This window comes from Hyperolius riggenbachi, chromosome 6 (assembly GCF_040937935.1).
Source record: "Hyperolius riggenbachi isolate aHypRig1 chromosome 6, aHypRig1.pri, whole genome shotgun sequence".
Taxonomy (NCBI): Eukaryota; Metazoa; Chordata; class Amphibia; order Anura; family Hyperoliidae; genus Hyperolius; species Hyperolius riggenbachi.
The window spans coordinates 31,649,129-31,675,962 of record NC_090651.1 but is presented as its reverse complement, the minus strand read 5'-3'; the positions used below and the strand labels follow the sequence as shown (position 1 = coordinate 31,675,962).

Genomic DNA, 26,834 nt, shown 5'->3' with positions numbered 1-26,834 from the left:
CAAGAGGCTTATAAAAAGGACCACTATCACAAAAATGGCTACATTTTAAATACATGTAAAAACATACAAATAAGTAGTACGTTTCTTTCAGAGTAAAATGGGCCTTAAAGAGACACTGAAGCAAAAAAAAAAATTATGATATTATGATTTGTATGTGTATCACAGCTAAGAAATAAAACAAGATCAGATACATCAGTCTAATTGTTTCCAGTACATGAAGAGTTAAGAAACTCCAGTTGTTATCTCTATGCAAAAAAGCCATTAAGCTCTACGACTTTTCAAAGTCGTGGAGAGGGCTGTCTTCTGACTTTTATTATCTCAACTGTTATTGAACTATTTACTTTTTTCTCTGCCAGAGGAGAGGTCATTACTTCACAGACTGCTCTGAAAGAATCATTTTCAATGCTGAGTGTTGTGTAATCTGCACATATTATAGAATGATGCAATGTTAGAAAAAAAACACTATATACCCAAAAATAAAAATCTGAGAATATTTTCTTTGCTGCTAATCTTCTAGTAATCATTCATTATATCATATATTTTTTTCGCTTCAGTGTCTCTTTAAATTACTTTTCTCCTATGTTGCTGTCACTTGCACAAGGTAGTAAAAGTCTGACAGAAACGACAGGTTTTAGGATGTTATTTATTTTCAGCAAGCAGGGTGAATGGCAGTTGCACCATCCAACTGCCAAGTGTGCGGTGAGCAGGGAGGCAGGCCAGTATCTTTGTATAGATGTTTTCAGGGAATGTCTGTATAAAGAATAACGGCCATGCTGAGAATCCCCCATGAAGGGTTGGACTAGTCAAAACCTGTCGGTTCTGTCAGATTTCTACTATCTAATGTAAACACAACAGTAACATAGGAGAAAAGTAATTAATGCCTCATTTTACTCTGGAAGAAACCTACTTTTTATTTGTATGCGTTTTCATGTGTTTACAATTTTTCGCGACTGTGGTCCTTTAAAGAACAAGTGGCACATGCTAAAAAGAAATAAAAAAAAACATATATAAGAAGATAAATACTAGTTCTACTTACATAACAGATGTATTGAACTGTCCACGTTAGGATTCCTGTGAATTTTATAAAGGAAAAGCAGAGAATCCTATTGTAGGCAGTTTCCATCTTGGTTACCTTTGAATGAAGCTAATCCTGACATTTCCCCCCTCACTCTTTTTTCTCCTCTTGCTAATTGTGTATTCGTTACCCACCCTCCTCCCAGAGTCTTCAGCCACTCCCACTGAGCTCTATACTAGGAAGTGCACTGTCTTATGTCATTAGAAGGAGGGGGAAATAAAGGGAAGAGGAGGAATGGGAATATATTATAGATAAAAAAAGACCGCCCCGGAATGCAACTGTTCTGCCAGCCGATGGCAATTAAAGAGCCAGTGCTCCTAAGGTATGTGATAACTCCAAACCATAGCAGAAAAAGTTTTGAAAGTTTTGAATGCAGGATTAGCATCTTTATCACTTAATACACTCAGACCAGTTGCTGTTGAAATTTGATTTTTATGGTGACAATCTCGCTTTAACAGCTACTGGAGACTCCATTGTGCCTATGACGTGTGGGTTTACTGGCTCCCCTGCGTAGGATGCATCACTGTTCCCTACATGTACGTATGTTGACACTATAGTTATTACCGAAATGTTCAATAAAAATTTTGATACCAATATGTGGCCAGCCAACATTTCTACTACAGCAGGATAAACCATGTACACTAAACAGGTGGGTGAAAGGGGAACGTGGGTAGTAACAGTCAGAAAAAAGTGCAGAATGGTATACTCCACCCTGTATCACATTGTGTCCAAACAGGCCCTTAGCAATTGTTCAATGTTCTCTTTACTTGCGAGGAGAGACACGACTTGGCCAGAGTACCGAGCCGTCCAGCAGGGGATGCTTGGCCCAGGGAGAGCCAGATGGACTAAGCAACCTCAATGGGGCTGGAGGAGGTCCCAAGTATAAAACCTGACACTACCTTTGTCTGAGGTACACTTAAAATGTACCAGATCTGATGTTCTCCTTAAAGGACACCCGAGGTGACATGTGACATGATGAGATAGACATGTGTTTGTACAGCGCCTAGCACACAAATAACTATGCTGTGTTGATTTGTTTCTTTCTCTGCCTGAAAGAGAGTTAAACATCAGGTATGCAAGCCACAGTTTCTGTCCGGGTCAGGACCTGGGTGGGACCATAGCATAACCCTCACTGATAAGTATTTACAGCCATAAAACACTGTCAGTAAATGGCTTCCTGAAACAGGAAAGAGATAAAAAAGGGTCAATAATTTATAGATTTTAGCCCTGGCATACTTCAATGAAGGTGTCATTGAGCAGAGACCAATGAAACAATACAAAACTAAATTTAAATATAAAATAAAACCGCGTGATATCTAAAAAAAAAAAAAAAGTCATTTATAAGGAGGAGGAGGATAGATACAATTGTTTACCTCATCAGTTTATTTTCACCTCGGATGTTCTTTAATAACTGTGTCCCACTACCGTTGATTGGCTGTAATTTTGTATTGATGCACCTTATATGTACTGAATTAATATTGTTCTTCAAGTTATAAATGTGTATGTTCAAAATTAATTTGGAAATGTACATTGAGTTTTTTACTATGTCTGTATTGTGCTTCAAAAAAAGAAAAAAAAAAAAAAAGAAAAAAAAAAATCTCCCTACACAGCACCTGACAGAGGTTGCACGCTTTCTGCAATAAAAGCAGCAGCACTGAACAGCGTTTCTCTGTTATTTGTACACCGTTACAATACTCACGTCAGGGTTGTATTCAAACAGCAGCTGGTCTCCGGTCAGGATGTCTTCTTTGGGGAATAGCTGCATGTTCTCACAGACATTCTCAACAAACTCTATGGGATCCGTCTATCCAGAAGAAGCATACAAGAAAACATTTAATATACAGATCATTCTCTTGTGTCACTTAGTACACCACGTTTATTCAGGTAATACAGCAATACAGAGGACACCAACATCACTGCAGAAGAAAAGCTGGAGTGAAGTCTGTGGAATCCTATGCAAAAAATATTCACATTTAAATGCAAGTCGCATAGGTGTCTAGGTGCACATAATCAAAAAACAAAATAGTTATCAGAATTACGGTCACGGCATGCACTAGGGCCCAAGCAAACTACATCTTCCGGCACGTACTAGGGCCCGGGCACGCTACATCTCCTGGCATACAATAAGGCCTGGGCACGCTACATCTCCAGGTGTGCACTAGGGCCCGGGCACGCAACATCTCCAGGTGTGCACTAGGGCCCGGGCACGCAACATCTCCAGGTGTGCACTAGGGCCCGGGCACGCAACATCTCCAGGTGTGCACTAGGGCCCGGGCACGAAACATCTCCAGGTGTGCACTAGGGCCCGGGCACGCAACATCTCCAGGTGTGCACTAGGGCCCGGGCACGCAACATCTCCAGGTGTGCACTAGGGCCCGGGCACGCAACATCTCCAGGTGTGCACTAGAGCCTGGGCACGCAACATCTCCAGGTGTGCACTAGGGCCCGGGCACGCAACATCTCCAGGTGTGCACTAGGGCCCGGGCACGCAACATCTCCAGGTGTGCACTAGGGCCCGGGCACGAAACATCTCCAGGTGTGCACTAGGGCCCGGGCACGAAACATCTCCAGGTGTGCACTAGGGCCCGGGCACGCAACATCTCCAGGTGTGCACTAGAGCCTGGGCACGCAACATCTCCAGGTGTGCACTAGGGCCCGGGCACGAAACATCTCCAAGTGTGCACTAGGGCCCGGGCACGAAACATCTCCAGGTGTGCACTAGGGTCCGGGCACGCAACATCTTCAGGTGTGCACTAGGGCCCGGGCACGAAACATCTCCAGGTGTGCACTAGAGCCTGGGCACGCAACATCTCCAGGTGTGCACTAGGGCCCGGGCACGCAACATCTCCAAGTGTGCACTAGGGCCCGGGCACGCAACATCTCCAAGTGTGCACTAGGGCCCGGGCACGCAACATCTCCAGGTGTGCACTAGGGCCTGCTACATCTCCAGGTGTGCACTAGGGCCCGGGCACGCAACATCTCCAGGTGTGCACTAGGGCCTGCTACATCTCCAGGTGTGCACTAGGGCCCGGGCACGAAACATCTCCAAGTGTGCACTAGGGCCCGGGCACAAAACATTTCCAGGTGTGCACTAGGGCCCGGGCACAAAACATTTCCAGGTGTGCACTAGGGCCCGGGCACGCTACATCTCCAGGTGTGCACTAGGGCCCGGGCACGCTACATCTCCCAGCATGCACTAGGGCCTCTTCTTGGAATGGAGGATGATGCATAACAAGCAGCAGGTTACGTTGGTGCTGTACAGGAAATCCTCCTATAGAACGACCTGCCAATACACATACCTGCTCCTGATAGTGAAACTCATTGGCCTCGATCTTCTGGATTTCCTGAAATATCCTAGAATATTAAAAACATTGTTTAGCACAACTTCTTCATTTAAGTTCAGATTATTTCTGCAGATATAAAAAGAGGAATTACCTCTCCTGAGGCCCCAACTGCTGCAGCATCTTTATATACTGGAACACCAGATGAGTGACCTGCAGAACAATTTATAGAGAAAGCTACATGAGAGTTCTAGTATCCAGGCTCTCATCACATGTCTTTGGTAATAAGATTCAACTGTTCTGACCAACAACGCAATCCAGGACGTTGTAATGAATTCGCCCATCACCACACTCAGGACCCAGAAATGCGCAAAGGGTCAGGGGGAGGTCACTTATTTGTGCTCCGTGTGATTAACAAGTGTGGTGATTGGTGAATTCAGGTTTCTGAATTTCAATAAGCTGAATGCGAACACCAACACTAGTTGTTCCGGTATATTGATTACATTTTGTGTGTCACCATTGGTTGCTAAGTGCAAGATGTAGAGAAAATCACCCCAATGCATCCTTTATCTGTATTACAGATTATGCCAAAAGTGACTGAAGTGTGAGATGGAAAAGATTAAGGCGCGGTGTGATATAGTTCCTGCCTGTTAAAGTATACCTGAGATGGGGTGTATGGGTGTATTTATAGTTACCTAGGGCTTCCTCCAGCCCCATGCCTGGGATCTTTCCACAGTACTACTGCACAGGATGTCCCAGCTGCAGAAGCATGACAGGGGTGCGCATGCAAGCCGTGCATGCGCAGAAAAGCGCAGCTGGCCAGATTACAGAGGGTGCTTATAAGAGAATAGATTGGTCGGAAAGGACGGCGAGGGACCCCAAGCATCTCATGGGGCTGGGGAAGCCCCAGGTAAGTATAAATACACCAAGGAAACCCATCTCAGGTTTCCTTTAAAGGGAAGATCCGCGCTGCACATAAAAAAAACAAAAAAACAAAACTGCACTTACCTGGGGCTTCTTCCAGCGGTGAAGAAGCCGACCTCGCCAGGTGGCTTCCGGGTCGGTGTCATGTGCGTTCCACGTGGTGTACGTGACGTCATCGGGTCTCTACTGTGCAGGCGCAGTAATTCTGCGCCTGAGCAGTAGAGACCCGATGACATCCCTACACCACGTGACCCCCCGCCGTGGAGCACACAGAAGCCGACCTAGAGAGGTCGGCATCTTCACCGCTGGACACTGGGAGGGAGAGGAGCTGTGGTGAGGGCACCGATCGACTGCCAGGAGCTGGAAGAAGCCCCAGGTGAGTGCAGTTTTTTTTTTTTATGTGCAGCGTGAACCTTCTCTTTAAGTGTAATGGAGACCAACCCCCCAAAATTCCTCATCATCCAGTTCCAACTGCGTCTGTCTTCAACGTTCATGCTGTGTTTGCTTGTGGAAAGGGAATGTGCCCATCAAAACATGACTATAAAACATCAGTCTATCCTCAAATTTAATTGATGGGGAGGCATGCAATTATTGGCTGCATAACTCTGCATTGCATCAAGCATTACACAGCCAACAGTGGCTATGCTCCAACTGATATTCCCTCATATTTCTGCTGAAATCCGGTCAAATATATTGAGTAGTGCATAATGGTAGGAATGACATCAGGGAGATTGTGTCAAATACCTGGTGTAATAAAAAACAAGTACTGTATAGAAACCCTCTAGAAATCAATTCAGAAAACAGAACTCAGCACACAGGAAAACAAATGAAATAAAATAATTTGTTAAGTTGCAGTGTCTGTACCTCATAGAAGTGCTCATAGCCATTGTCTGTCAGTGTAATTGAAATACTGAACACAGAATAGGTTGTATTCTGCTCAAAGCCAGTCTCACTGTTCCCGCCAAACAGAGCCAGCGCCCAGCACCTGCAACATGAAAGCAAACAACTCTGTCAAACATGGTGGACTGGCCAAACCTTCTATACCAGTTGGCTAGGCACCATATAAAATATGCAGAAACCCAACATACTGCAGTTTTCATCTATGTGCGTTATACCTGGAATGTGAACACACGTGTATTGGTTTACTAATGGTTAGACAGCATTGTGAACATAACTGTGAGAGGTACACAGAGGCTGCGATATTTCCCTTTAAACAATACCAGTTCCCCGGCAGTCCTGCGGATCTCTCTGGCCGCAGAATTGTCTGGATCACACACCTGAAACAAGCATGCAGCTAATTTTGTCAGTTAATTGGCTAGAAGTATTAGGGTACGTACAGACATACGATAACGATCGTTCGTTCTGAACGACGAACGATGTTAAAGGAGGTATCGGCCGATGATCGTTTGAAGAAAGGCTACTTTGAACATCGTTCGTGTACGAACGATCTTGGAACGAGCGTTGCGTGCGCAACATGATGTATAAACTGATTTCATACACAAGTGTCAAAAAGAACTGTTTGAGCATGTGCAAAGCTTTGAGAACGAACGATCAACGACCAATCGTTGTACAGACATTACTTTTTGAACGATGGTCGTTGGAAAAGATCTGGCAGAATGGATCGTTCTTTACCAACGACATATCTCGTTGGTCGGTCGTTTTAATGATCGTTCATGCACTTTTTACGAACGATCGCCGGGCAATGCCGTCGGTAACGATCGTTTTAAACGACTATAGTCGCATGTCTGTACGCACCCTTAGAGGCAGTGGATCAGCAGGACTGCCAGGCAATTGGTATAATTTAAAACTAAATAAAATATATATGTCAGCCTCCATATTCCTCACTTCAACTTTCCTTTAAACGGATACCCGAAGTGACATGATGAGACAGACATGTGTATGTACAGTGCCGAGCACACAAATAACTATGCGGTGTTCCTTTTTTTCATTCTCTGCCTGAAAGAGTTAAATATCAGGTATGTAAGTGGCTGACTCAGTCCTGACTCAGACAGGAAGAGACTACAGTGTGACCCTCACTTATAAAAATTCCAACTATAAAACACTTTCCTAGCAGAAAATAGCTTCTGAGAGCAAGAAAGAGGTAAAAAGGGGAATTTCTCATCAGTGAGGGTCACACTGTAGTCACTTCCTGTCTGAGTCAGGACTGAGTCAGCCACTTACATACCTGATATTTAACTCTTTCAGGCAGAGAATGAAAAAAAGGAACACCGCATAGTTATTTGTGTGCTCGGCACTGTACATATACATGCCCATCTCACAAGTCACTTCAGCTTCCCTAGAAAGACTGTTTTCCATTTGATGGGAAGATTGTGCAGACTCTTTCTTGTCATACACACTACCGGTACAGAGAGCCCAGGTGAAATGTTACTGAATTAGTGGTTGTGTGTCTGCAGGTGTGTGCAGGTCCCCACAACAACGACTATTTATATGTCCCTACTGGATACATCAATGATTGAAAACAGATTTTTTTTAGCCCCAAAATTCCAAACCATCGAAAATCTCTGCATATATTCAAATCAAATGACAGAGTGCAGGTCGCACCTCCACGGAGGCCCCCCTCATTCTCCTCAATTCTTCTGAATCCAGTATGGTCCTCCAAAGACACCTCCCCCCCCCACAATCTAGTTTATATTATTTACTACCAGAGTCACAGCTTGCTGTGCGTGGGGTTTCAGCTCAGATCGTTAATGAATAATGTATGTTAATTGACCGACCGATCTGTTTTCTCTTGCAGGATGAACATGGCTACCCTGGTTTGACTAAGTTTATCGTATACAGCAAGGTCCCAGTTAGCCACAATTCAGGCAACCTGAAGTGTCAACTGACCGGCATGCCTGAGGGATAACAGGGACCTCTTATGGGGGGGGGGGGGGGGGGCGGGCTCTCTGTGGGGGCTGGCAGACTTTAAAATACTTACTGAGGCTCCAGCTCCCTGCGTGCTCCTAGCATCTGTGTATGAAAGCCGGAGTGTCACATGACCCAATGCGGGTCAGCTGACGCTCCAGCTTCCGTGCACTGGGAAAGCCGTTCATAGCCCGCAAGGAGATTCAGGGAGACTGCCAAACAGTAAGTATTTCAGGTGGGAGGTTTGTCATATTTTGGCTGGTTGCTCAAGCAACCGGCAAGCACAGGCATCCGGCGATCCCCACCAGTACCAGATGCTGGAAACTTTGCTGTAATAACCTAACTATCATATTTTACTATTTATATATACACAGGTACAATATACACAAGCTAGCGACTCACTTTTTCCGCAGCAGAGACAGGATGCTGCCTTTACCCTCATGTCCAATCAGCCAAGAAATGTAGTGGAGAGGTTTCACCCTGAAATGAGTCAGAAAGGACTATAATGATAAGAATAAGAGCAAGTTCTGCTTAGTTACCCATACAGCTGATCTACAGCAGATCATTGCCAACTGCAAATAAAAGAGGAGTCTCACTTGTAAAACTTCTCCTGAGGAGGCAGCGCCCAGGTGATGGTCAGAGCGTGGACCTTCTTAATTGGGACAACTGCAAGTACAAGATAATATTAATGGGTCATTTTTACAGTCTACAAATTCTTTACAAGACTACACAGGGCACACTTCCAAGACACGAACACCGGATGGAATTACTCTGTCAACCAACATAGTTTATGAATAACTAAAAATCATGCAAAAAACATTCCACTAAAATATTCAGTAATAAACCTTCTCATAATGAGATCTTGTGACCTCCAGATAAAGTGCTAGCCTATGCCCACTTACCTCTGTAGAGTGCATTGAAGCCAGGGGTGTCAAAAGGTTCTGTCAGATGGCTGAAGTTTGGCTTCTGTAATCCACTAAAAACACACAAGACAAGACGTTACAGAGCAACCCCAAAAAAACCTGTGTCCTACTTTTATGGAGTGCGACTCAGGCCCAAGTCAAACTGCACTGACCCTTTCTCCCTCAAGTAGCTGGGCATCAATTTACTAAGGGCTGTTCGTGCAAAAAAAAAAAAAACAAACACAAAAAAAAACACCTTTCAAAACGGAGGCAGTTTTTGCCACCCATGCGTGGTTCGATCCTCCAAGACACAGCGTCCACACTCACACCGCCAGGAGCACAGCTACAGCTTCCTGAAGGATCGGACAGCAAATTTTGTGAAAAGCCAGACCTGCATGGTAAACTTTGCTTTTGATTGAAAGGGGCGAAATGTACTAATGCTTAGTAAATTGCAGGGCTGTGGAGTCGGAGATTTCAAAAACTGAGGAGTCGGAGTTGGATGATTTTGTACAAAATCCACAGCCCTGGTAGGTATGAGACTAAGGAGTCTGAGCCATTTTGGGTACCCGGAGTTTGAGTCGGAGTCAGTGGTTTCATAAACTGAGGTGTCGGAAGATTTTTTTTTCAATCAGAAACACATGATCTGCAGGGCTTGTTTGGTGTCTATGACTAAGTATTCGAGGCAGAGGATCAGCAGAGCAGCCAAGCACAAAGATCTCAGCAACTCTGACAAGGTCTAAATTGTTGGGGTTAGACAACTAGGTGTTGCATCATAAAACAGCAGATCTTTTGCGGTTGTTTCCCATGTGCAATGGTTAGTACTTTCCATTAAACCGCCAACAGCGTCTCCTGCATCTATGACATAGATCACACTTTGCCCTTCCTTCTAATCTCAATCTCATCAAGCATCTGTGGGAAGTGGTGGAAAAATAAGTCTGATCCACGGATTCCCCATCTTGCAACTTACAAGACTGCTGCTAATGTCTTGGTGCCAGATACCACCGGACACGCCTGCAAGCATTGTAAAATTCATGCTCTGATGGGTCAAAGCTGATGTGGCAGCTCAAGGAGGACCTACACAATATTACACAGTTTTAATATTGTGTTTACATTTACATTCCTGCCTGGAGTTGCAGTTATTTGTTCATGTTTTGCGATAGGAGAACAAGCATATCTGCACCATATTAGCATCCCTGTGGCCCTGGAACACAACCTACTTTGATGGAATCGTGCTGAAGATCTCTCGGACCCACTCCTCCAGAGTATCCAGAGTCTCTGAAAGGAGAAGAAAAGAAGATGTGAACAACTCCCCTGATCACAGACTCTGGTAGAAAGCCCAGTTATCATTCAGCAAATACCATTGGACTGCACGGCCAGGGTCATGTAGTGGGCAGAGTAGTTGGTCTTGTAGAACTCCCTGAGGTGGGCATGTGTGTCGATATTCTTTTCTTTGGGCTCATACTTCAGAGTTTGTGCATTTCCTGTCAAGGTGCAAAATGAGATACAAGACAAGATAAAAGACTGCCAAGGTTTTATGACCAAGTGTTTTACAGCAGTGTTTCTCAACATTTCATTGGTATCTACCCCTTTTAAAACCCTGTACTCACCAAGTACCCCCTAGCATAGTTTTTAAACATTATCACAATTATACAATATATTTAATCATAGTACATGATAATTAGTTCTAAACAATTTCCAAACATTTTCTATTGCTTTTATTTAGCTAAATTACTGTATATACTCGCATATAAGCCGACCTGCGTATAAGCTGGGATACCCACTTTCCCCCCAGAAAACAGAAAAAAAAGTGATTGACTTGTGTATAAGCCCCCTTCACAATAGCCAGATGTGCCCCCAGTACAAGCCAGTCCCCCTCCCGATAGCCAGATGTGACCCAAGGATGATCCAAGCTGTGTCTCAAGATGCCACTAGATGGTGTCAGACTTGAGACACAGCAGTCTCCTCACAGGAAGAATCCCTGATCATTGCACCGCTGACATGCTTCTTGCATGCTCTGCTCCACAAGCCAGGGGACACAGGTAGTCTTGGGCAGTGCACTCTGCACACCCTGTTGCAGGGGATGGAGGGCATGGACACTGCATGGAGCCAGCTGGCAAAAACAGAATCACTAGTGCACAATCCTTACGCTCTTCTGCCAGTAACAAAACCTGCTCCACCATCAGTTCTGCTCCACTGACTCGCATATAAGCCGAGGGGGTAACTTTTCAGCACATTTATAGTTATTTATATAAGATTTATCATATTTTAACCACTTCCCAACTGAGGGGTTTTACCCCCTGACCACCAGAGCAATTTTCACCTTTCAGCGCTCCTTCCATTCATTCGTCTATAATTTTATCATTACTTATCGCAATGAAATGAACTATATCTTGTTTTTTTCGCCACCAATTAGGCTTTCTTTAGGTGGGACATTATGCCAAGAATAATTCTATTCTAAATGTGTTTTAATGGGAAAATAGGAAAAAATGTGGGAAATTTTTTTTATTATTATTCAGTTTTCGGCCTTTATAGTTTTTAAATAATGCATGCTACTGTAATTAAAACCCATTAAATGTATATGCCTATTTATCCCGGTTATAAAACCGTTTAAATTATGTCCCTATCACAATGTTTGCCGCCAATATTTTAGATGGAAATAAAGGTGCATTTTTTTCAGTTTTGCGTCCATCCCTAATTACAAGCCCATAGTTTATAAAGTAACAGTGTTATACCCTCTTGACATAAATATTTAAAAAGTTCAGTCCCTGAAGGTAACTATTTATGTATTTTTTTTAAATTGTAAAAAATTTTTTTTTTTTTTTTTTTTTAATTACAAAAAAAAAAAAAAATTGGGGAGTGTGGGAGGTAAGGAGTTAATTTTTTGTGTAAAAAGTTTGTGTGTAAAAAATGGTTAGGGTGTAGTTTTACTATTTGGCCACAAGATGGCAACATTACAAATTTGTTTCAGGCGACCTGCAAGCGTCCTTCCGGACGCTTGCAGGAAGTAGAAAGAGGCTGGGACTTTGTTATTTTTCACAATGATCGCGCTGCTCAGCCGAGCGGCAGCAGATCATTGCGGGGCTGAGATCAACGAACGGGAATGGATTTTCCCGTTCGTTGCTCTCTGGGCGAGCGGGCGGAGGCGTGTTTACTAGCGGCGGGCGGCGTGTTTACAAGCGGGAGCGCGGACAGCGGCGGGAGTGCGCAGAGTACGGATTTCTCCGTCCCTGGGGGTGAAAGGATGGAAAAAGGGGCGGAGAAATCCGTACGCGCGGGGGTAAAGTGGTTAAAACTATATATTTCTTATATTTAGTTAAGTATATCATGCCTGAGTACTCCTGGGAATCATCAGAACTACCCCCTAGGGTACGTGTACCACACATTGAGAACCTAGGTTCTACAGTATAACCCCCAATATCTAGAAGTCAGTTAATCAGAAGTCTCACGCAACCAGAGAAAAAAAAATCCTGGTCTTTCAGGATGTATAAATCTACTTTTACACTTCTTTATACAGTGATAAACCTCTGTTACACTAAGTTAAAGCGGATCCGAGATGAAAAACGAACTAGAACAAGTAACTTGCCTATATATCTTATCTAAAGTTTAGAGTTTACACAGCAAATCTAGCTGCAAACAGATTTAATAGAAAATTATTATTTCTTCCTGTGATACAATGACAGCAGCCATATTTTTTGTAAACATTACACAGAGGCAGGCTTATCTGCACCATCAGCACTCAGACTGTGAAAAAAACCTAATCCCCCCCCCCTCCTCCCCTCTGCCTCTGAAATCAATGGCCAGTAACACCTCCCCCTGCCCATACTGAGCTCAGTGTTCTCCCCAGAAATTTTTTCCAGCTGGGTGGCATGGAAAAGTAGCCGGGTGGGGCAAGATGAGGGAATACTGGGCCGGCACTTCTCTGCACAACTCAGAAGAGATGACAGCCGGTTGCTCACCAAAACTAGCCGGGTGGAGCACCCGGCTAAAAGAGCTTGAGGAGAACACTGGAGCTCCCATGAGCCCTGGCTACTGCCAAAGCTCTCTGAAAACCTGTGGGTGTGGTTTGTTTAGTTTATAGGGAATTAGAGTATTAAAACAAAAAAAGTATTTGGCTTGAGGAATGCCCTATAAACAATAGGAAAGAACACAATTATGCAATGAGTAAGAGTTCATCTCGGATCCACTTTAAGTCTATGATTGGTCTTATTTTGTTTATGGTAAGTATACAGTGTGGCATACAGTACTGTTTTTAAGCTGGGTCTATTTTTAACATCGACACTCAAGCAACCAGAAACTACATTTATCCAGCATCAGTCAATCCCCGTTGGTGCCATATTTAGATCTACCAGGAAAAAAGAACTACGGTACTGCTAAATTTTGTGTATGCCACTGGCTTCATTATGTACCTCATATTTGTTTCTTACACTGTACACTGAATATGTTGGCGCTCATTCAATCGACATTAATAAATACTGCATAGTGTTGCCACATACAAAAAGATATGTAACATTAAAGGGGAACTGAAGAGAGAGGTATATGGAGGCTGTCCTGTTTATTTCCTTTTAATCAATACCAGTTACCTGGCAGCCCTGCTGGTCTATTTCTCTGCAGTAGTATCTGATTAAAACCAGAAACAAGCATGCAGCTAGTCTTGTCAGATCTGACTTATAAGTCTGAACCACTGAAACACCTGATCTGCTGCATGCTTGTTCAGGGGCTATGGCTAATAGTATTCGAGGCAGAGGATCAGCAGGGCTGCCAGGCAACTGGTATTGTCTAAAAGGAAATAAACATGACAGCCTCCATATACCTATCTCTTCAGTTCCCCTTTAATTACAAACACTAACCTGAATAATAATAAGAGTTATGTACAGCAAATAGCTTTGCTAGAGCTTATTTTGTATCAATTTTGTATTTTGTCACCAACTTTGTATTTTGTATATTGGTGTACACCATTGTCTGAATTATGTATCCCATGTTTGTTTCTTACTTTGTACAGTGCCACAGACTATGTTGGCGCTTTATAAATCAACAATAATAATCATAAGCAGAAATTAAGGTCCAGGGATAAGTTATGGGTTTGTTGCCTTGAAAAAGGGACCCAAAGGTGTTGAAACACTTTCAAATAAAAATTACTACAAGGGAGTGTCCAAGTCTATGGCCTGGTCATTTTTTAGACCGTGACGGCACAATGGCATCATACATTAGTGATCACACTCTCCGGAAATATTCACCATATCAATGTTTCTATAATTGACTCACCCCAGAAGAATTTGCTCATCGGATGACCAGGCTTTGCCAGACTTCCGAATAACATCTCTTTGCGGTTGGAATCTGAAGGCCGAGCAAGCTCATATTCTGAAAGGGTTAACAAGGGGAAAAACATTGACACATGGCGTAGTTTGATGTGTAGACGATATATTGTGGGAAAACAAAAAGCATCTTAGTAAAAGAAGAAAAAAAAAAAAAAAAAAAAAAAAAGTTTACCGCTGTCCACCGCCTGCACTTCCCGGTCTATGGCATCACTGACCATCAGCGGTGCGATAAAGAACTGTGCCCACCTGGAGGAAAACAAGGGCACGAGCATTTACTATCAAAGAACTCTAACTTTAAAAGCTGTATTAAAGTGTTCCTGAGATGTGAGGTATATGGCTGCCATATTTATTTCCTTTTAAGCAATAAATATTTATTAACGACCTAGTAGATGCAGTAGTGAGCAATGTTGCTATTTTTGCAGATGATACAAAATTGTGCAGAATCATCAACTCTCAGGAAGATAGTGTCCTATTGCAACAGGATCTGGATAGGATGGCTATATGGGATACAGTTGGGGACATCAAACTTGGAGAAGGACTTGGAGTACTCATCGACAACAAGTTTAATAATCGTACTCAATGCCAAGCCGCTGCAGCTAAAGCTAACAAAATTTTGGCATGCATTAAAAAGGGAAATAAAAACTCGAGATGCTAGCATAATATTGCCCCTGTTTAACTCTCTAGTAAGGGCACATCTGGAATATGGAATTCAGTTCTGGGCACCACATTACAGGAAAGATATTGCAGTTTTAGAGCAGGTGCAGAGACGAGCAACAAAATTGATACGTGGGATGGAAGGTCTCGCTTACCAAGAAAGGTTAGATAAACTGGGTTTATTTAGTCTAGAGAAAAGACGCCTTAGAGGAGATCCAATTAACATGTATAAATACATCAGAGGGCAATATAAAAGCTTGGCGGATTAGCTTTTTGTCCCTAGGCCTTCTCAAAGGACTAGAGGACATGATCTGCGCATGGAGGAAACATTTTAGCCATTTATTTAGGAAAGGGTTCTTTACGGTAAGAGTGATTAAGATGTGGAATGCATTGCCACAGGAAGTAGTTATAACAAATTCTATACCTGCATTTAAAGAGGGCTTAGATGCTTTCCTTGCATTGAAAGACATCCATGGCTACAATTACTAGGTAATGCCTAATGATGTTGATCCAGGGATTTTATCTGATTGCCATCTGGAGTCGGGAAGGAATTTTTCCCTTTTGGGGCTAATTGGACCATGCCTTGTAAGGGTTTTTCGCCTTCCTCTGGATCAACAGGGATATGTGAGGGAGCAGACTGGTGTTGTACTTTGTACTCTGGTTGAACTAGATGGACGTATGTCTTTTTTCAACCCAAATAACTATGTAACTATGTAGCAATATATAGTATATATAGTCACGTCACTTAACTGTCCCTCAGAGGAGCTTACGATCTAATCCCTACCCTAGAGTGTGTGTGTGTGTGTGTGTGTGTGTGTGTGTGTGTGTGTGTGTGTGTGTGTGTGTGTGTGTGTGTGTGTGTGTGTGTGTGTATGGGAGGAAACCAGAGTGCCCGGGGAAAACCCACACAGACACAGGAAGAACATACAAACTCTGTGCAAAGAGTGTTCTGGCTGGGATCACCTGTAGTCTGCCTGGAATTCCCCAGTAAAGCCCACATTCTATAAATAGTCAGCAGTCAGTTTTACATGGAATTACAGACAGTTCAGCGTCCAGCTGCTATACTCAGATCAGAGGTCACTCACCGGTCCAAGGCTTCTTTGAAATGCTTCCGCTGTACGTCGAACTGGAAGATGGTGCGCTCACAGTCCGTGGAGGCGTTGTCGCTGCCTCCGTGTTTCTTAAGGAAAGCATCAAAGCCATTCTCATCAGGGTACTTCTCACTGCCCATAAATACCACTGTAAGGTGACAAAGACATTATATAGGTCCTGTAGTGACATATAGTAGAATGCAGAAAATTATTCAGGTTACTCATTTTTATAGTAATTTTTCGATGCAAGGGCAACGGCGCGTTACCACAAGCACCCCACTTAGCGCACAGTGCGTGGAGTAACGGAAGTCTATAAGCAATGCATGTAGTGTAAATGACCGGACGCACCACAATACACCAAAGTCATAATGAACTTCCGCAACACTCATGCAAATCCTCATGCAAATCCATTCACAAAATCATGCAGCAATCAATGCTGTCCCTACAGCCAAGTTAAAAGCTGGGATCTTCGTTACAAGAATAAAGTCTCTTGCGTATGCACATACACCGCGTAGAGGTAGCCCAGTGTCGTAGGTGTCCTGACTGACTGAATAGGAGCACATATCCTTACCGTCCTCCCTGGGACAGATAGTGCATCTACTTATCCTGCAAGGGAGCTGCTAATACCTGCATATGTACCATGCGAACACATCAGTAAGCTGTGTGTTAAAGAGAATCTGTAACGTCAAAATGTCCCCTGGGGGGTACTCACCTTGGGTGGGGGAAGCCTCAGGCTCCTAATGAGGCTTCCCACGCCGTCCTCCGTCCCTCTGGGGTCTCGCTGCAGCCCTCCGTACAGCGGTGACGTCAATATTTACCTTCCCAGCTCCTGCGCAGGCGCTCTGACGGCTGTCGGCTCCGAAGTAGGCGGAAATATCCGATCGCCGTCGGGTCTGCTCTACTGCGCAGGCGTAAGTCTCCGGCGCCTGCGCAGTAGAGCGGACCTGACGGAGATCGGGTATTTCCATCTACTTCGGAGCCGAAAGCAGCCACAGCGCCTCCGCTGGAGCGGTAAATATTGAATTGACAGTCGGGTCTGTCGCCGGCTGTTCGGAGGGCTGCAGCGAGACCCCCGTGTGACAGAGGACGGCGTGGGAAGCCTCATTAGGATCCGGAGGCTTCCCCCACCCGAGGTGAGTACCCCCCAGGGGATATTTTTGATGTTACAGTGTCTCTTTAAGATCACCAATAGTGGAAGAGGGAGAGCACTAGATAAAATCCTAGCCACAAAGGATCAAATACAACAACAACAACAAAAACCACAAAATCCAGGCTCCTCCCCTCAAGCTAGGACATTTAAATACTTGCAGATGTAACAGGGAGGTGCTGGAAAGGGTGTGGCAAGCAAAGCAACAAAGTCAAAATTAACTTCCGCACACTCATGGAAATCCATTCACAAAAATCCTGCAGCAATCAATGATGTCCCTACAGCTAAGATAAAAGCTGGGCTCTTCGTTACAAGAATAAAGTCTCTTGCGTAGTCACATACACCACGTAGAGGTAGCCTGGTGTCGTAGGTGTCCCAACTCTGGCCCTGTACCCCTTCCAGCACCTCCCCATTACATCTGCAAGTGTTTAAATGTCCTAGCTTGAGGGAAGGAGCGTGGAATTTGTGTGCTTTTTTATTGTACCACAATACACGGGAAGAGCAATGGAAGAAGTTAAACAGGCACCTTTTTCATGTATGCAAATTAGGCCTTACATATGGAGGTGGTGCCTGGGGTGAATAGTCTTAAAGGGAACCTAAACTGAGAAGGATATGGATTTTTCGTTTTAAAATAATACCAGTTGCCTGACTCTCCTGCTGATCCTGTGTCTAATACTTTCAGCCACAGCCCCTGAACAAGCATGCAGATCAGGTGCTCTGACTGAAGTCAGACTGGATTAGCTGCATGCTTGTTTCAGGTCTGTGATTCAGACACTGCTGCAGCCAAAGAGATCAGCAGGACTGCCAGGCAACTGGTATTGTTTAAAAGGAAACATCCATATCCCTCTCAGTTTATGTTCCCTTTAAAGCAATTTTAATGTACATTTTTGTGCCCTGTGTGACTATACAGATTGTGTGCGCATCAGTTACAACTGAATGTAAATAACTACGAACAGCCTAAACCTACAGACAGAACAAAAACATACTCACTGTGTTCTAAGAAGTGTGCCAATCCGGGTAGATTATCTGGGTCACTGAAGCTCCCCACTCCAATACAAAGAGCAGCCGCAGACTAAAGACAGAGGAAGAGCAGAGTATGAAGACAGAGCTAGCACAGAGGACTATCCATGTCTAAGCTACATAGGTAGCTACAAATATTACACTAATACTGCAATGCTGTAACTCTAAAGAAAAACAGATCATTTATCTCTGGTCATTAGCAACCACTCTGCGCTCAAATATCAGTTTCAAGTGTACCGGAGGCGACATGTGACATGATGAGTTAAAGAGAACCCGAGGTGTGTTTAAAGAATGTTATCTGCATACAGAGGCTGGATCTGCCTATACAGCCCAGCCTCTGTTGCTATCCCAAACCCCACTAAGGTCCCCCTGCACTCTGCAATCCCTCATAAATCACAGCCGTGCTGTGAAGCTGTGTTTACATCTGTATTGTCAGTCTCAGCTGCTCCCCCGCCTCCTGCATAGCTCCGGTCCCTGCCCCCGTCCCTTCCCTCCAATCAGCAGGGAGGGAAGGGATGCAGGCGGGGACTGGAGTTCTGCAGGAGGCGGGGAGAGCAGCAGACTGACACTATAGAGATAAACACAGCCAGCTCTGACCAGCTGTTTGTCAGCAGCGTGGCTGTGATTTATGAGGGATTGCAGAGTGCAGGGGGACCTTAGGGGGGTTTGGGATAGCAACAGAGGCTGGGCTGTATAGGCAGATCCATCCTCTGTATGCAGATAATATTCTTCAAACCCACCTCGGGTTCTCTTTAAACATGGCTATGTCCAGCTCAAAACATTAATAACCAGGCTGTTTTACTTGTTTTATTTTGCTGCCTAAAAGAGTTAAATTTCTAGGCATGGAAGTGACAGCTTCTGTCTTGTGGTTACTAGTTAATATAGTAAACATCACCGATAAGCAAATTACAGCCGTAAAGGTTTTCCTGGCAGAATACAAGTTCTTAGAGCAGAGGGAGATTAAATTCATGAACAATTTACCTTTTACTAACTCTGGGGCTCTTAACACTTAAAAGGCTTCTACTGAGCAGAGGCAATAAAACATTCAATCTGCTTTGTAAATGTTTAAATATAAATTAAAACCATGGGACTATTGAGCTGGCAAGACGCTAAAGGTAGCCATACACTGGTCGATTTGCCATCAGATTCGACCAACAGATAGATCCCTCTCTGATCGTATCTGATCAGAGAGGGATCGTATGGCTGCCTTTACTGCAAACAGATTGTGAATCGATTTCAGCATGAAACCGATCACAATTTGTGGAGCTGCCGCCAGGTATACATTACCTGATCTGGCCGGCGCGACTCCCCCGGTGTCCGCTGTCTTCTTCTCCACGCTGGTCTCTGGTCCGGCTGGCTTGCTTCACTGAACTTCCTGTCCAGGGGAAGTTTAAACAGTAGAGGGTGCTCTACTGTTTAAACTTCCTCCCGGGACAGGAAGTTCAGTGAAGCTGCAGCCCTGGAGCGGAGAAGAAGACAGCGGAGACCGGGGGAGTCGCGCCGGCTGGAAGAGGTAATGCATCTCCGTTGTATTGTGTCGATCGTCCGGCACTCACGACCCGCCGGCAATCGAGAAAAATCTTCCGCACGGACGGATCGACGGGAATGATTGATTTCGGACGGAAATCGATCGTTCTGTCAGCGTTTGCGCAACGATTTCACAGCAGATTCGATCCCAGTGATCGAATCTGCTGTATATCGGCGGGACAATCGTTGGGTGTATGGGCCCCTTGAGGCGGAGCGCGTTTACAAAGAAAAAAACTTGTACCAAAAATATCATATAAAAGCGCTACAGCTTTAAAAGAAAGAAGTCTCTGCATACAGATACACAGCACTCTGCTCTAAGATCAATACAAACAACGCAAGTCCATATGTATCTTCAAGCTCAAAACGTGGGCAACTTCAGTTGCAGCAGTTTCAGTGTGCACATCTCCACCACACCCTCAAGGCCGGGCACTCGCCCTCTTCCCTGGACCCCTAGGGCCTACCAATGAGGAAGTTATCGTGCGGGGGGGATGAACGCCGAGGTGCTGCGAGGCATGAGACGCTGACAACAAGCCTAGCCTGGTGGCCAACACATGGGGGAGAGCCCATACAAAAAAACTATATGCCTATATTAAAGTCATGGACATGTGAGTGAGTATTTTTAATATTTTAATAAATTGTTGGATGGTTTTACACTGTGGGAGCCTTGTGCTTTTATTCTGAGGTGTATGCTTTATGAAGACTCTGCAAGAAAGCAAGCTGTGTATCGTTAAAGGCTGGGGATCGCCTGAGAGTATCCCACACACGCGCACTAGATCCAACTGGCAGGGGGTCTAGGGAAGAGGGTGAGCCCCCAGCCTTGAGGGTGTGGTGGGGTGTGCACACAAACTGCTGCAACTGAAGTTGCTAACGTTTTGAGCTTGAAGATGCATATGGACTTGCGTTGCTTGTATTGATATTAGAGCAGAGTGCTGTGCATCTGTATGCAGACTTCTTTTAGGCTGCTTACACACCAAGACGTTACAGGCGCACGTTAGTGCGCCTGTAACGCTCCCCCAACGCACAGCAATGTAACACAAGTGGGCTGTTCACACAGCCCACGTTGCGTTACATGTAACGCTGCACGTTCTCCGCAAAGTGCAGCATGCGGCGTTGGAGCGGCTATAGCCGCGTTAGACTGTTTGCACATGCGCAGTGGGGGGGCGGAGAGGAGGCGGGGAGAGCCAGCTACAGTAGCCGCGCACATGGCTACTTAATATTCACTGCACTGGCGGGCGCTGATTGGCCGGCGGGACCACGTGATGCGGAGTGTCTCGCTCCGCATCACGTGGTCCCGCCGGCCAATCAGCGCCACTCTGGGAGACATTATAGGAATCGAGCCGCCTAACGTGGCTCACTCTACCGTCGGCTCTTGCAGCAGCATATGTTGTGTTAGGTGCACGTTATGCGACCTTAATGTAGCACCTAACGCAACGTCTTGGTGTGCAAGTAGCCTTAAAACAATTGTTTATCACATCCGTTTATTTTCACGGCAGGTTCACTTTAAAGTCACAGGAGTTGTCACACTGCCAAAACTCTGAATCCCCACCTTGAAGTTAGGCATACACGTAATTATTTTTATACTCAATTCAATCAATTTGATCAAATATGCTAGAAATCTATTGCCCCAATATACACTGCCTTACTTCAGGTCAATTTTGGGAAGAGTCATGAATGAAAGTATGATCAATATGTTTTTACAAGCCTTGATGGAAATAGCCACGTGACAAACAACGGGTAATAAAGCAGTGGCAGTAACAATGAAAAATACCAGTTTCTCAGTGCAGCTTTTCTTGTCTCTGGGATTCAGGCTGTCTGATTCATTTTCATCCTCATCCTCCTCATCACCCTCAGATTCATCTCCACTCTCCTCCTCAGAGTCATCTTCCTCATCACCTTCATCATCATCTTCTTCTTCATCAGAGGAAGAGGAGGAGTCACAGATGCCATGACCAGCAGAGGCCATGTCAGAGATCAGCAGAGCTCGCAGGCCATTGTCCAGCTGTATGAACCTGCAGAAAAACCGCATGGAAGGTCATGGTAAACGTACACACTACAATAGACAGTAGCTATAGGTTACCGCCCAGTGCTGCATACATATGACTTAATCGCTGGGAGATTTGGGCGCAGGATAAAGTCGATAAACAGCTCACCCTGCTCCTGCACAAGTCCCGGTGGTGCTAATTACCATTCCCCTTCAAGAACGCCATGGATAGTGGAGAAAGATGTTATTCGGCTTCCAGCTATTGCTGGCACCCGAATTACGCTGTTTTTATAGTAATTTGCGCCCTTTGTAGCCCCTTACACACTTCTAGGAGTTCTGCTTCACCACAAGCTTGCTAGGTAATCTAAAGGTACCCATAAACCGGCTCACCCATAAACTGGCTCGAATTCCCACCGATATACAGCAGATTCGATCACTGTAAACAGTTAAGATGTGAACCCTGCCATAAAGAATCATTGCACAAGCGTTCTTAGGGTGATTTTGAAAATCGCCTGTATTTGAAAAAAGGGCAAAAACGCGGTTTTGTGACCGAGCCCCATCATTGGACATGTTGGCCCCGAGATTGAGAAACTCTGTGCCAGGAAGGAGATGGGCTGTGTAAAATTCTCCTCTGAAACATAGCTTGCCTCATATGCTTGCAGTAGACACTGGGCTCCTCTGTATGCTTTTACGACATCTAGCAACATCAAAAAATCTGGCACAAAAGTTATCAGATAAATACAGCAGAATCCCTTTGTAGTAAACTTGTAAACAGTAAAGGGACTTGGCCTGGTATGACATTTTACTATATCAGAAGTTGACTACATCAGAATTGGCCATACCAGGGCTGTGGAATCGGAGTCGAAGCAATTTTGGGTGCCTGGAGTCGGAATCGGTGGTTTCATAAACTGAGGAGTTGGATTATTTTTTTGTACCAAATCCACTGCCCTGGTAAGCATTAGACCAAGGAGTCGGAGCTATTTTGTGTACCTGGAGTCAGCGGTTTCATAAACTGAGGAGTCGGAGTTGGATGATTTTGGCACCGACTCCACAGCCCTGGGTCATACATTGTATATTTATACAGGCACGTGGTCGTGACCTGGGAACTGAGTTTACTATAGCCAGAGTTTTACTATTACGAGATTCTACCATACTTTGGAAATGAATTAAAGCAGTCAAAAAAAAAAAATTGCTCTAAAATCTAATTAGCTCTCGCAAAAAATAAATAAATAAAATAAATCTGTTCCAGCCTCTACCGATTCTGGATCCCATAGAATGAACATCTATGGGAAACTAAAAATCACACCTTTAAGGTGGTGCTGAACTCTTGTACAGGACAGAAGGAAACCAGAGAAATGCACCCTGTATGTATTTAGAGAGTTTAGCCTGTCTAATTCAACATCATCTGTGACTATTCATAACTGTAATTTGATCTCTTGGCTGTGTCAGCTGGCTGCCTTAGCAGAGCAGCCAATTTGAAAACACAGGATGTTAACCTTCCGTTGCTTCCATGAAAGCAGGAAGAAGACACTGCAGATTTATATCCGCAAACAAATAAAGGTTTTTCTTTAAGGTTGTTATGCTGTTAATCTTTTACAGCAGTGAGAAAGTTCTGAGTTCAGCTCCACTTCAACAGTACAAGTGCTAAAAATTCTGTTTGCATTAGGGTCAGTATTCTGCATAAGCTTTTGAGTAATGCCTTCCTGATGGTGCCCCTACACCAGGTGATGTATGGGCAAATCTGACCATGAGACAGATGTCTTTCTGATCAGACAGAGAAATATGTTGCCTGCCCATACGCCGCTGATTGATTACTGTTAGATTTCAGCATGAAATCTATCAGATCAGGATTTGGCCTAGCGACGCCGCCTGCCTGGCCACCCCACCAAGTTTGACGTGTGTGCCCCCCACCACCCTTTTTTAAATTGTCAACTGTTCGCCAATGTATCTCCTGTACTCTTCTGCTGTCACCCCGAATGCTGTACAATGTGGCACATGTACCATATGGCCTGTGTGTGATGTCACAAGTGCATGCATGGTGTCACATAAAACAGGCACTTGCAATAACAGGCGACAGCAGAGAACGCTGGGAGTTACGCCAGCAGGGCAGGGGACAATTTACTGAAAAGTTAAAGAGGAACTTCAGCCTAAACAAACATATTGTCATTAAGTTACATTAGTTAGGTAATATAATCTCTTATCCACCCTGTTTTAAAAGAACAGGAAAATGTTTGTGATTTCATGGGGGCAGCCATCTTTTTGGTTGAAAGGAGGTGACAGGGAGCATGAGACATGGTTCCAACTATCCTGTGTCCTGATCACCCCTCCCAGCTGCGCGCGATAGGCTTCAAATCTCAAATTCAAAATTTACAAAAACAAATTTGCGCCAAAACCGCAGAAGGAGAACAACAGCAGAAATCCCATCATGCTTTACACAGCATCGGGAAAAAAGCCCGGGCAGATTTCTTCTGTGCAGCTAAAAATGAGGCTTTGGTAAGAAAAACAAAGTTCTGTTGCTGTGAAACGGTTAAAGAAACACCAAGCCTTTTCAGTTCTGCTGAGTCGATTTTTAGTCTGGAGGTTCACTTTAAAGAAAATTTTGGTTTAGGCTGCATATTTTTTGCAGCAAACTCGGTAGCATCTCATCGGACGAGAGAGCAGAATAAGGCAATAAGATTAGGGAGGAAAAAGGTAAAAATGGCCACACACACGATACAATAAAATGATCCGATTTTGCTGCAATTCGATAAATATGATCGCATCTCCTGAAAAAAATCAGAAGCTTTTTTTTTCTCTCTTCATTCGACTGAAAAATCCGACCGGATTTCCTTTTTTTTTCCTGATTTTTATTGATCCGTAATGCTGGAAATTTTTCTTCAATTGTTCTAAAGATTGTATAATGTGCTTTAGATTGCCAATTTATTAATATACGCACCCCAGCAATGTTTTCAGAGTTTGCAATCAATTTTATCATAATTGGGGAAAGCAGGACAGCCAGGCAACTGGTATTGCACAAAAGGAAAAAAAAAACATGGCAGCCTCTCTACAGTTGTTCTTTAAGGAATAACTTGGGAGATATCAGCCCGGCAGCGTACATTTGATATCGGCGCCGGTAGACTTGGGCGCAGGATACAGCGTTATATAGCTGATCCTGCTTCTGCACAAGTCCGGGCCGATTTAATTACTATTCCCCCTCCAGGCCGACATGGATAGTAGGGGAATGAAATAATTCGGCTTCCAGCGATTGCTGGAGGCCGAATTATTATGTTTTTAAGCAACTTCGGCTCCGTCTTCTGACGGAGCCGACGTTACTCACTGAGCACTTCAATAGGAATGATTCCTATTGAAGTCTATGGAGGCGCCGGCTGCGCCCAAATCTAGCAGCGCTGAAAAGCACTGCTCCGGCCCGGCAAATGTGAGGTCAGAAGTAGTGACCTCAAAAAGAGAATTACAAGATCACAAAAAAAAAATTGTAAAATTTTAACCACATACATGTAGAATCTACCGTACATTTATCCCAGACTGATAAGAGGGTCTCAAGATGTTCTTATTTTCAAATGGAAACACAGTTGCTCAGTCCAGATGCTAAAAAGGTGTGCAAGTGCAGGCCAGCTGGCATCTTTGCAAAGTTCCTTTCCAGAGGATGTTTTTGCAAAGAATAAAGGCAGAGAGCACAACTATTTACAGTGCATGTCACTCTAGTCCAAAACCTCAGGTCTGTACTGTAACTTGCGCAGCTACATAGGAAAGGTAATTTACAGTACATGTCACTCGTCCAAAACCTGTCAGATCTGTACTGTAAGTGCCAGAGACATAGCAAAAATGTATTGACATGACATGTCACGCTAGTCCAAAAACTTCAGATCTGTACTGTAAGAGGCAGATACATAGCAAAAATGTATTTACATGACATGTCACGCTAGTCCAAAAACTTCAGATCTGTACTGTAAGAGGCAGCTACATAGGAAAAAGTAACTTACAGTATGTGTTACTCTAGATCAAAACCTGTCATATGATCTGTACTGTAAGTAACAGGTACATAGGAAAAAGTAAATCAAAGTACATGTTACTCTAGAATAGATCAGTGATGGATAACCTTGGCAGTCCAGCTGTGACAAAACTACAAATCCCATCATGCATCTGCCTCCTCGAGTTATGCTTAGAGCGGTCAGAGTATTTGCAATGCCTCATGGGACTTGTAGTTCCACCACAGCTGGAGTGCCAAGGTTAGCCATCACTGCTCTAGATCAAAACCTGCCCAATCTGTACTGTTAGTGGCAGCTACACATGAAACAGTCATTTACAGCGCATGTCACTCTGGGGAAAAAGTACATGTGCCATGTAAGTATTGTAAACTTTACAACGTATCTCATGGACAGCCAACTCCACCTGGGAGGGCAGTTGTTACGTCAGAGAGGGTGCTTAGCCCAGACATTGCGTCACAGGGCAGACATACGTCAGAGAGCAGGGCCAGGGCACTGACGTCACGTGGAGATCCATGCTGCGGCAGTGACGTCACAGGGGGCGCGCAGGCGCACGTCTGGCACTCACCGGTAGGTCTTGGGGTCGCTGGGAGATTTGGTGATGTCCGCCTCTCCTGCCTCCATTCTGCCCGCGGGGGTCTCGCAGCCGGCGGGGCTTGGACAGGCGGTCTTGTGGGGGTTCCGGGCCGGCATCGTTCTGGTGCTTCCACCACGGGCCTTGCTGTGCCTGAGGAGGAGCGCTCCACCAATCAGCGCTCTACCTGCAGAGCGCATGGTCGCCAGCAGCGAGGCTCCTCCCCCAGTGGGCGGGCTTGGAGACTGTAGCGGAGGGAATGGGCGGGGAGGCGAGGAGGAGCACGTGACATGGAGGGGGCGGTAGAAGGGGGAAGCTCTTACTGGGTCTGGAGAGGAGAAGCGGGGGGGGGGGGGGCAGAGGGGATCCCAACTCATGAGGAAATTGCTCAGCCTGGGAATCTGTGACGTAGCTGATGAAGTAAGAGCACGTGTCCGGTGTAGGTGTTTCGTCACATTAGTCCCGCTATGTTAATCAGGCAGAATACTGGGACAG

At 44.7% G+C, this 26,834-nt stretch overlaps 1 protein-coding gene across 1 annotated transcript in view; it reads right to left on the bottom strand.

Annotated features, from left to right (window-relative positions):
* The window catches only part of NRDC (nardilysin convertase), a 63,817-nt gene extending 37,269 nt beyond the window's left edge, over nt 1–26,548 (bottom strand). Inside the window, exons 1-15 of the mRNA XM_068239073.1 lie at nt 26,334–26,548; nt 21,570–21,810; nt 18,245–18,326; nt 16,102–16,255; nt 14,535–14,608; nt 14,310–14,405; nt 10,406–10,528; nt 10,265–10,322; nt 9,048–9,121; nt 8,742–8,811; nt 8,548–8,625; nt 6,145–6,265; nt 4,511–4,569; nt 4,375–4,429; nt 2,775–2,879 (exon numbers count right to left, since the gene is read on the bottom strand). Coding sequence (XP_068095174.1) covers nt 2,775–2,879; nt 4,375–4,429; nt 4,511–4,569; nt 6,145–6,265; nt 8,548–8,625; nt 8,742–8,811; nt 9,048–9,121; nt 10,265–10,322; nt 10,406–10,528; nt 14,310–14,405; nt 14,535–14,608; nt 16,102–16,255; nt 18,245–18,326; nt 21,570–21,810; nt 26,334–26,539 — 1,596 coding nt within the window. The 5' untranslated portion in view covers nt 26,540–26,548. The remainder of the gene's footprint in view (nt 1–2,774; nt 2,880–4,374; nt 4,430–4,510; nt 4,570–6,144; nt 6,266–8,547; nt 8,626–8,741; nt 8,812–9,047; nt 9,122–10,264; nt 10,323–10,405; nt 10,529–14,309; nt 14,406–14,534; nt 14,609–16,101; nt 16,256–18,244; nt 18,327–21,569; nt 21,811–26,333) is intronic.
* Nucleotides 26,549–26,834: the final 286 nt, after the last annotated feature.